The sequence below is a fragment of the Cololabis saira genome, chromosome 3 (assembly GCF_033807715.1).
Source record: "Cololabis saira isolate AMF1-May2022 chromosome 3, fColSai1.1, whole genome shotgun sequence".
NCBI lineage: Eukaryota > Metazoa > Chordata > Actinopteri > Beloniformes > Belonidae > Cololabis > Cololabis saira.
The window spans coordinates 4,719,352-4,731,403 of record NC_084589.1 but is presented as its reverse complement, the minus strand read 5'-3'; the positions used below and the strand labels follow the sequence as shown (position 1 = coordinate 4,731,403).

Here is a 12,052-nt window from a genome sequence, read left to right as displayed (position 1 = left end):
AATAAAGTTCTTATTTTTGCCATCAGAGAAAATAAATATATTATATTTGGTGCCTAACTGTTTCTCAAATATATTAGTGCATGTGTGAATGAATAAATGAGACGTAAAAGGTCAATTTCCTACCTAATTTCTTACTCATACAAAAACAATCCTAACCCTAATAATTTATCAGACTCATGTGTGTGACAGCAGAATTTTGGGTACAACTTTTTTATTTACATACAAATGTTTATCATTACGAATACGAATAGTTATAACATGGACACATCTTTTTGGAAGTTATCTTACTCTATGGGGGTATTATTGTTCCAATATTATTTGTGTGTGCGTATCTCAATCTGTGTGTGCGTAAAAAGATTTGTGTGTCTGTATTCAGATCTGTGTGTGCGTAAAAAGATTCGTGTGTCCGTATTCAGATTTGTGTGTGCGTAAAAAGATTCGTGTGTCCGTATTCAGATTTGTGTGTGTGTAAAAAAGATTTGTGTGTCTGTATTCAGATCTGTGTGTGTGTAAAAAGATTTGTGTGTCTGTATTCATATTTATGTGTGCGCAAAAATCAGCCGGGAGCTCTCGATTGGCTGTCTTTGCACACGTGGATTTTGACACACTTCTGCCGCGGCAAATCTGTAAAAAGATCTGTGTGTAAAACGATTTGTGTGTCCGTAACCTTTCCTTTACCCTGAGCTCGGACTCACAGGCTCTCGCCAGGCTACAGTAGCAATGCAGCCTTCACACCACTAGTCCGTGCGTAGCACTCAGTCAGTACGTTTACCTGCAGCAGTTCCATCGGGTTTCTGATCATATTAGACATTGTTTGGACTTTTAAACTGCATGCAAACACCTGAACCCCATCTACTTCGGACCTATGTCGGACATTTAGTAATCGGGTTGCATATGGAGTAAGATAACTTCCAAAAAGATGTGTCCATGTTATAACTATTCGTATTCGTAATGATAAACATTTGTATGTAAATAAAAAAGTTGTACCCAAAATTCTGCTGTCACACACATGAGTCTGATAAATTATTAGGGTTAGGATTGTTTTTGTATGAGTAAGAAATTAGGTAGGAAATTGACCTTTTACGTCTCATTTATTCATTCACACATGCACTAATATATTTGAGAAACAGTTAGGCACCAAATATAATATATTTATTTTCTCTGATGGCAAAAATAAGAACTTTATTGATCCCACATAGGAGTAATTCATGTTATATCAGCTATAGAGAACAAGGTAGTGCTGAAAAAAACAATAGTCTATCCCCCCTCACAAAAATAAGAATAGAGAAACATATTTTCTCATCAACAAAACAAATTAAAATTTTTTCAAATAACAAAATAACACATTTGAAACATTTTTCAGACAATAAAAGAACTGAAAAAATCTGAAGAATTGTTCAAATATGTTATTTTGTTACTTGAAAATTTTTAAATATGTTTATGTAAAATATGCTTTGTTGATGAGAAAATATATTTTTCTTATTTTTGTGAGGGGGGATAGGCTATATATTGTTTTTCGGCACTACCTTGTTCTCTAATATAACATGAATTACTCCTATGTGGGATCAATAAAGTTCTTATTTTTGCCATCTGAGAAATTAAATATGTTATATTTGGCGCCTAACTGTTTCTCAAATATATTAGTGCATGTGTGAATGAATAAATGAGACGTAAAAGGTCTATTTCTTACCTAATTTCTTACTCATACAAAAACAATCCTAACCCTAATAATTTATCAGACTCATGTGTGTGACAGCAGAATTTTGGGTACAACTTTTTTATTTACATACAAATGTTTATCATTACGAATACGAATAGTTATAACATGGACACATCTTTTTGGAAGTTATCTTACTCCATATGCAACCCGATTACTAAATGTCCGACATAGGTCCGAAGTAGATGGGGTTCAGGTGTTTGCATGCAGTTTAAAAGTCCAAACAATGTCTAATATGATCAGAAACCCGATGGAACTGCTGCAGGTAAACGTACTGACTGAGAGCTACGCGCCGACTAGTGGTGTGAAGGCTGCATTGCTGTAGCCTGGCGAGAGCCTGTGAGTCCGAGCTCAGGGCAAAGGAAAAGTTACGGACACACAAATCGTTTTACACACAGATCTTTTTACAGATTTGCCGCGGCAGAAGTGTGTCAAAATCCACGTGTGCAAAGACAGCCAATCGAGAGCTCCCGGCTGATTTTTGCGAACACATAAATATGAATACAGACACACAAATCTTTTTACACACACAGAGATCTGAATACAGACACACAAATCTTTTTTACACACACACAAATCTAAATACGGACACACGAATCTTTTTACGCACACACAAATGTGAATACGGACACACGAATCTTTTTACACACACACAGATCTGAATACAGACACACAAATCTTTTTTACACACACACAAATCTAAATACGGACACACGAATCTTTTTACGCACACACAGATTGAGATACGCACACACAAATAATATTGGAACAATAATACCCCCATATTACTCCATATGCAACCCGATTACTAAATGTCCGACATAGGTCCGAAGTAGATGGGGTTCAGGTGTTTGCATGCAGTTTAAAAGTCCAAACAATGTCTAATATGATCAGAAACCCGATGGAACTGCTGCAGGTAAACGTACTGACTGAGTGCTACGCACGGACTAGTGGTGTGAAGGCTGCATTGCTACTGTAGCCTGGCGAGAGCCTGTGAGTCCGAGCTCAGGGTAAAGGAAAAGTTACGGACACACAAATCGTTTTACACACAGATCTTTTTACAGATTTGCCGCGGCAGAAGTGTGTCAAAATCCACGTGTGCAAAGACAGCCAATCGAGAGCTCCCGGCTGATTTTTGCGCACACATAAATATGAATACAGACACACAAATCTTTTTACACACACACAGATCTGAATACAGACACACAAATCTTTTTTACACACACACAAATCTGAATACGGACACACGAATCTTTTTACGCACACACAAATCTGAATACGGACACACGAATCTTTTTACGCACACACAGATCTGAATACAGACACACAAATCTTTTTACGCACACACAGATTGAGATACGCACACACAAATAATATTGGAACAATAATACCCCCATAGTTTCATATCTTGAGATATCTTGGACCAATTGTCCCTTGGATAAGCTCAAAGGTAATATTCAGTTTTTGCCAATTTTAGTCAAAAAAGTCTTGTTTCAGTGACAGTTCTTACTGTTTTGTGTTTTGGGGGTGCATAAGGTATGATGTCTTTTAGGGTGTAATCTTGGGTCTCATATACAATCTTTAACTTGTTGTTGTTACTTATTTGTTGTTGTTGCACTTTGGTCAACTTGTGTTGTTTTAAATATGCTATGAAAATGTTCTTTGATGTGAGTTGACTCATCACATATATGGTCAGTTTGAAGTGGACCTGTGTGAAGTATTTGTAGACGGTGTCTTACCTGAAGTGGATCGTGGTCACAGTGTTCTAAGTTTGTAGAATAGGTTTCAAGTCTCTATTTTTCCAACTTAATAAGGTTTTGTTTTGTTCTGCATCATACATGCACTGCAACTCAGCATGTTATCCTGCCATATTCAGCTGTGACTGTATAAAACAGAATAACATGGATCAAACAGTATAATCCCAAAACAGAAGCAAAAATTAGCCCAAAATATATATAAAAAAATGGAACAATGGGAAAAACAGTAAAAACAGGGATATGTTTTTGGACCAGCCTGGAAAAGCAAACACACCAACCCTCTTTTTCAATTTTGCAGAAGTGACAGCACACTAACAAGTTAAACTGAAGGCGACAGACTCAGGTGACGGGGAGTGCAAAGACATAGAGCAAAAGGAACTGATTATTACTTGTATTAAGTCTATTTTGTTTCCCCATCTCATTTGAAATTTGGTTGTCTGTGAATGTGAGGGCATGCATATTTCACAGAGGTTAATATCTCTATTGATCATTTCAAGATACACTACAAATTTTGTTGTATTGTTGTCCATATTGTGCCATGAAAAAAAAGTCTGACTTGGACTGAAACATATTAACTAGCACATCTTTTTTGTCCTGATATTAAATAAATAAAGGTACACAGTCTCACACAAATAAGTGACAATGTGTTTTGTTACTTCATGTGTTCTCAGCAAAGGCTTGTCTACTATGCAGGGTGCATAATATGTGAGACTAGTTGCATTTACTATACATACAAAGTAGAAAAAAAAGAAAAGAAGAAAGAAAAGGAAAAAAACACACCGCCTGGATTTAACTAAGCAGGACACGTGAAATAAGGGTAGCCAAAAGTACTGCAGTGATTTGTTTCACCTGGTAACAGGGTATTTAAACGTAAATAAAGCAGTGAGGTCCTTATTATTCTTAATTGAAAAAACAAATAGCTTTAATTTGTTTTAAATCATATCTATCTGACAGATTACAATTTGTTCATGTACACAAGGTTTCTTCAGAACAGTCAAGGGTTCAGTGCTAGCCCCAAGCTTGTTCAGTTTATACATGCAGCCCTTGAGAAGTATAATCCAGAATCACAGCATACACTTTCATTGCTATGCTGATGATACGCAGCTCTATTTGTCTATGAAGCCGGATGAAACAGAACCTTTATAGCTAAATTTCAATCATGTTTTAGGGACATCAAGGAATGGATGTAGCACGTGGAAGGATCATGTTATTCCGGTTAGATCCTCCCCACCCCATCTGGCGCCCCGGTTGGCCAGAGGGGGCATGTAGAGCCCAGGACTGTTGCATGTTTTTGTGAGGGTAGCTCAAGTTAGCTACCCAAGGGAAAACGGGGAAAACATGCAAACTCCACACAGAAAGGCCCTTTCGCCAACCCCACCCAGGGTGTGGTGCTGAAGTCATGGGGGAACTAACACGCACTTCAGCGCCCACAGCGTCCACAGTGAGAATTGAACCCAGGACCTCCTAGCTGTGAGATGGCTGCACTACCAGATGTGCTGCCGTGCCCCTAATTTAACTAGATGGTTTTGCTATGGCCTCCAGTGCAACTGTGCGAAACCTTGGTGTTATTTTTGATCAGGATTTGTTGTTTAAACCGTATATTAATCAGGTTTGTAAAACAGCGTTTTTTCATCTCCGTAATATCTCAAAGATTAGGAACATCCTCTCGCAGAGTGATACGATAAAACTAATTCACACGTTTGTATCTTCTTGACTAGATTACTGTAATGTTACAATACAATTTTAAATTGGATTCTAAATTTTACGGGTAGCCAATGGAGCAACGCTAACACTGGAGAGCCGTGGTCTCTCCTGCTGATTCCTGTCAGCACTCGTGGAACCTATTCAGCAAATTACTTGGACATCCTGCTAATAACACATTACAGTAATCTAGTCTAGAAGATAGAAACGCATGAACTAGTTTTTCTGCATCACTCTGCGAGAGGATTTTCCTAATCTTTGCAATATTACGGAGATGGAAAAATGCTATTTTACAAACCTGATAAACATATGGTTTAAACGACAAATCCTGATCGAAAACAACACCAAGGTTTCTCACAACTTACTGTACCTGTGTCCACCCGGCTAGGAGCAGTGGGAGTAACATAACTCCAGTCTGCTGTCCACGTGAAAATCAAAGCATTTACAGTCCTCGACTAGCTCTGCTTCTCTCATGATAGAAATAGCACTAACCTTTTGGAGTCCACTGTCCTGTGTTTTGTTCACACTAAGGCACAAAATAATCCATCAGTTCTCTGTACTCCATTTTTTGTCCATCACTGATACATACTGCAATTGCAGAGTTATCTGAGTCGGCAGACATGACAGGATTTGATCTGGAAGTCCGAGGTGTACAGAGTGACAAAGAATGGTGAGAGTACAGTCCCCTGTGGTGCTCATTCAGTCTCACAAACTGTGGCCCTAACAACCCAGCATGTTTATTGCAGGCACCAGTGATTTCAACCAAATCTCTGTAGAGTTAATATTTAATGTTGAATATTATTCCTCATCTTTCTGCATATATTAGTGTATTTGTTATCTTCAACTTATATCACACATGTGGCCAATACGGTTTTTGATGTGGCACTTGGTGGACACCGGGTTTGGAACAAAGGACATGTGAGAGACCAAGATAGAAGGCTGGGGATTGTAGTCTCTTCACTTCTCTGGCGGCACCGGATTGGATGAAAGGACATCTTGAATGTGAGCAACACAAAGGAGATGATGGTGGATTTTAGGAGCAGCTGGAAAATGTCAAACATTTTTCCATTATGGAGGAGAAGTGCAAGTTCTTAAGGAAGTTTAGGTCCTTCAGCGTTTGCAGCAAGATGTTGAATATCTTTTATAAGTCTGTCGTAGAGAGTTCAATCACATCTGCACTCATCTAAACTGAACAAACTGATAAAAAAGACTTGCTCTTTTCTGGAGCCTCAGGAGCTGATTTTGATTTTGGATAATCCTTTATAAAATAAAGAAAGCCTTCATAAGGGAGTAATTTGATGTCATAGTTTCTTCATTCAGTTTTCGGTCTATCTACTGCAAAACACACCGCTACAGAAGATCCTACCTGCCCAAAGCAAAAAACCTCCACAATAAATCATTGAAGAGACTTAAATTATGAAAACTACTACTAGTACCATTTTAGTATAACCCTTGATCACTAGTATTTTTTAATTTCAATTTGAATGAAATTGTATCAACAGATGACTTGTTCAATTGCAAAGTATTTTAAACCATCTTTAAATGTCTTGTCTTTTTCTCCTGTTTTCAGTTACACAGATTTATTTTTACTTCCATAATCTCTCCATATGCCACATGGATTTCAATGATTTTTTTTTTACATTGTCATTTTTTAACCAAGTTTCATTTGTTATGCTAACAGTGTTTAATTTGTGTTTTCAACCTTATGATGTATTCTAGAGTTATGGCATCACCACCAAGAGCCCCAAATTATCAAGCTTCTACCACAGTTTCTGGCAGTTTGCATGAGCCTGAGTAGCTGAATTTGTTTGTTGTTTTTTTGCATTACACTTTCCATTATTGTGACACCTCCTCTCTGATGTATGAAAAGAAAATGAATCGATAAACAACAGTTAGTTTCCCTGAGATCATTGCTGATCTGGTTCTTGACACTGTGCACACACACACATGGATGCTCCTGCAAAATGTCAAAAAAGTACTTTTATTGAGATGGATATAATTAGTTTTGGCCAATTACTTCATTAATAAGACACACATGAGAAGGGCTTACTTAATTGATTCATATAAATGTATTCTTAGTTTCTGTTGTTATTATTATTATTATTATTATTATTATTATTATTATTAATTGTCATATTGTGGTAACTAAACCTTTAAATTGAAAGAAATGTATAATATATTTATTTTTTTCAAATTATATCCCTGATAATTGTAATTAATTTTTTTATATTTTATTCTTTGTCACACATTTCAGTGTACAACTATTCTGTTGTATAACTAAAACACTGTAGATGTGTTTTGCAGCGGTCATGTGTTATGATAGCCCAAATGTATTTTCTAGTTTTTACTGTATGTGTACCTCCAATAGTTCTTCAAGTTCTTCAACAATAGTGTCAGGATTTATGACTGGATATCTTTTTGTAGACCTTAATATGCTATCAGTTACTACTGACAAACAACAAACAACCCAGTTTTGTTGTTGCACTGAACACGTAAGGCTGTGTGCTTTCAAAGCTGCAGATATGGAAAGTCAGAATAGATACAGCAAAAAAAGGAAAAAAAAAGACTGGACATATGCAGGGTAAAAATGAAGTGAAGCGCAGGAGAGTGCTGGATGTGACTGCTGAATATACTGGATCAGACCATGCAGTGCAGCAAGCCTTTGCAACATCAGTGCATGTGAAGTGTGTAATACTTTTAGAACACAGTTTTTTGTTGCTGTAAGTATTTAAATTCCCTTGGCAGTGTAGAAAAAATAAAAATAGATAAATGATTGTTTGAGTTTGTTTTAGATGTTGTTCTTGAGGTCATTTGAGATGGTGGTTAAAGTCTAGCTTGGATCCATGGTGACAGCAGAATTCCTCACGTTTCTTATCTCGTTGTCGCCATTGGGCCTATGTGAATAAATGCAAAGAAACCAATCTTTATCTTCCAGTTTAGTTGAAGGCACTATCATTATAGTTTGAATGTCCTCAATCTGGCCAACACATAAACTGTCATATTTATAAAATACATGTATTAATAAAATTACTTCTTTTACACAACTATAGCTTAAATGTGTTTCTCTTTGCCGTGAGGTTGCCATTAATAGCACATTTACTTACAGTAAAACATTCTGAAATTCTGTCATCATTGCCTTAAATACTGTTGCCCAAAAAACTCCCTTTAAAAAAAAAATTCTCAATCATATCATGATAAGACGTAAAAAAAAAACAAAAACAAAAAAAAAAGACATTCCAATTTTAAGGGCAGCAGTGTATGTCAGAAATGTATGTGAAATCTCTTACCTTTTCAAGTTGGGCATTTTGTTTGGACTTGTAAACAAATTCTCCCACAGCCACACACACGGACAGAACAAGCCCGGCTGCCAGAACAATGAAGATCCCTCCGATGTTCTGTACCCCAAGAGCACTGGCCTCTTTACTCTCTTCCTCTGGACAGCCATTTCCTCTCCACCATTTTTCTTTCATCATGTGTAGCTTCCCTTCCTCCTGAAGCTGCAGGATAACAATAGTGATCTTATCTCTATATGGAGAGCCTGAAGGACAAAAACACATGAGAGCAGAAAGAGCAGTCAACAGGAAAGTCATGAATTACCAGTATCTTTATCTTATCCATTGCTGCAGAACATAGTGTCAAAAGAACTGAAATGTTCAAGTATTACCTTATTGTCTTAGTGCAAAATTGTCTATACTTTTCACTTACAGCCTGTCCTAACTGCACGCCAGCGTCCGACTATCGCGTCGCACTGCGTGGCATCGGACGCTCTCTGTCCACACTGGAAGCGTTATGGGCCCCCACGTTATTTTGATTGACAGCTGAAACTGGCTTTTTAAAAGGCTCATTTATGGTTCCGTGTTACACCAACGCAGACCTACGCCGTAGGGTACGCGGCACGCCGTAGGCTACGCCGTCGAATTTACACGGAACCATAAATCAGCCTTTATTCACCGCACTACCCGCCCGTGCGCTCCTGAAAGAAACTCCTAAAAGAACTCGTGAAAGAGTAAAGACACAAGTAAAAGATGGGCGAGTACTTGTAATCTTCCTACGTTTGTACTTTCTAAACAGAAAACAAGCTTGATATTGTTATATTTAAATGTTCTTCTATTCTCTTCCTGCCGCTCGCTGTAGGAAATAGTCATGGATGAGCAACGGCTGCTCCAGTTAGTTGAAATGAGAAGTTATCTCTATGATACCTCCTCATTTCACTACAAAAACCTCAAAGTGGCAGAAAGAAATATTATCCTATTATTATATTATTATTATATAGCCTATTATCTTAATATTATATCTTATTATCTTATCAGAACCTTCCAGCTCCCTGGCGATCTCCCTCCAGCCAGCTGCCACTTTATTGAGGTTCTTGTATTGAAATGACTGTTTCCTACAGCGCTTTCAACCGGCTTTAAACGCGAGCGACAGGAAGAAAATAGAAGCAGGGCGTCCAACAAATGTTCAGCTCAAAACGGCGCGCTGCTCAGCGCTGCGTCACTCGCGGCCAGTTTGGACAGTCCAATAGAAAATAAAGACATGGAATTGTTTTTGTCGCTGACGCTCGCTGGCGTCGCATGCAGTTAGGACACGGTGTTACCTCAACCTTAAAAATGTACAGGGACAAAATGCCAGTGACAGTTATCCATGTTACCTCAGAAAAATGAGTAGCCCAATGCCAAATAGGATAAAGTGCTGGTCAAAAATGTGTCCAGTCATTCTCCTTGGTTAAATAATGGTTTATAATAATATTAAACCTATGATAAATTAGATCATAGTGGCAGTTAGCGTAAACTCTAGTGTGTTAGTGCCAATAGTCATAGCTGCAGCTACAGGACCAAACTAGAGCAGCTGGTCTTAAACAGAGCTTCATCCTAGATAAGCTGCTATAGAGCTACGCTGCAGGAGGACACTAACATGATCCACTGAGTGGTGCCCATCACCCCTTCTTCTCTCCTCTCCTTCTCTTTCCTTTTTTCAGATCAAACCCAGTTATTAATTAGAAGTATCTCATCACCATAATTGTTCTCCATTGTTCTTGTAGTTTTCAATTTCAAATACTAGTATTTAGAGTGGTTCAAATGAGTAGTGCACTTTTACTTCAGTTCTCAACCACTGTCAAAGTCAGTCAAGCCAAGTCCAAGGCAGGCTTGAGGCTAATTGAGTTCTGGAACAAGGGTTCAAATCTTTCCTGCAGGTATTCAAGGTTCAGGGTTGGCTCGCCATCCAGTTAGATCAGTTCAAAGAAATTCAAAACTTCCAAAAAAGCCTGACCTGTTAAATAAAACAGGCAGAATGCAGATGTTAGATCAGAATGCTCACCAATGCAGAATGAAGCACCATACACCACAGCAATAATCTTCAATGATTCAGCACCTAAGCTGTGGGAACTAGTGGAAATAGCTGAATTAGCATTGAAACTCCAAATGAAATGCTGAAGTGGATCTCAGCTCACCTAGTTCAGGTGCTTTGCAGATTTCCTTCAAGGCTTGAGAGAAAATGTTTGGTGGTGGTGACAGCAACAGTGTCTGAGCAAATGAGTGTGTCTTAGATGAGCAGGTGCTGCTGATTGGTTGAGAGTGGAGGATGGTGCAGTGTGGAGCCTGCATCCATTGGCCCAGGGTCCAAAGGGCATTTTCAGTGGGGGTGTCCAGTCAAAGGGTAGTGGGCGTGTCCACAGGTAACAAGATTCACTCAACTCTTTTCACCAGGGTTAAACAAGCAGCGTACAGTGTATGTTTGTTTTGTCCGGTCGAAAGGCATCTGATCCTGCAATTTCACTGTCCTCGAACAAACCAGTGATTTTTAATGATTATTTTACCAGAACTACAGACTTCAATGGTGTAGGATGGCGGCTACGTTCAAATTCTGACAATGATACACGACAGTCAATAAGGACCAGTATGACAATAATATGTGCAGATTTCATTGTGATTGGATGAACGAAACAGGAAATACAGCACATAATGTGATGAAAAATGTATACCTGACCAAAAGGTGGAGTTCATCCAAGATTGTCATATCCACTTGTTCAGAATGGAAGCCAGATTAAATGTACATAATTTGGGTCAGATTGGACAAAGTATGAGCAAGTTACAACTTTTATGTTCATGGCGAGACACCGAACTTTGTCTCCCTCTCACGGCGACTTTGATAAAAAGTTAGTTTTCACTGTCAGTCATCATCAATGTCCTACCTACTGTATGACTAGGTTTGAGATGTCTAAGCCCATCTCACTTGGAGCACGAATGCATAGTAGAAGACATGACAATTCCTGATGCCAACAGGTGGCGCTACAACCGATCATGAATATTCCACCAGAGATGTCTTCAGGCTCAGTCTACAATCATAGACATCAGTTGTGGACCAGATCAAATAATGTATTGCTGAGTTACAGCCAATTGGTGTTTCATGGCAAGCCTTAAAAATGACCTCAAACTTCGCCGGATCATTACTGTCAAGCCCTCTGGTAAAAACTTAAAAACTTCACAATTTAGGGTCCACCATGTGTCTAAATTGTAGCGAAGTTATGAGACAATCCGATAAAATCTGTAGGAGGAGTTCGTTAAAGTACGAGGCCTAGAAATGACCAGAATTCATGAAAAATGTTATTTTCTGTTCAAAATGCTGGACTTCCTGTGTGAGTTAAAGCATGGGTCCAAGAGACTTTTTTGTAGGGCTTTGTCTGATACAATAGACCAGTGTTTCCCAACCCTGGTCCTCGAGGCCCACTGTCCTGCATGTTTTAGATGTTACCCTGCTTCAGCACACCGTGATACAAGTGGCTGTGTCATCAACAGAATTGTGCAGACCTTGATGACAAGCTAATTAGGACTTAGAATCAGGTGTGATGATGAAGGGAAACATCTAAAACATGCAGGAC

The 12,052-nt window shown here is 38.5% G+C and overlaps 1 protein-coding gene across 1 annotated transcript in view; it reads right to left on the bottom strand.

Moving 5' to 3' along the window:
• Positions 1 to 12,052, bottom strand: part of grik2 (glutamate receptor, ionotropic, kainate 2) — a 540,292-nt gene that overhangs the window by 46,170 nt on the left and 482,070 nt on the right. The window contains exon 16 of the mRNA XM_061715437.1: positions 8,463 to 8,713. Within this exon, the coding sequence (XP_061571421.1) occupies positions 8,463 to 8,713 (251 nt within the window). The remainder of the gene's footprint in view (positions 1 to 8,462; positions 8,714 to 12,052) is intronic.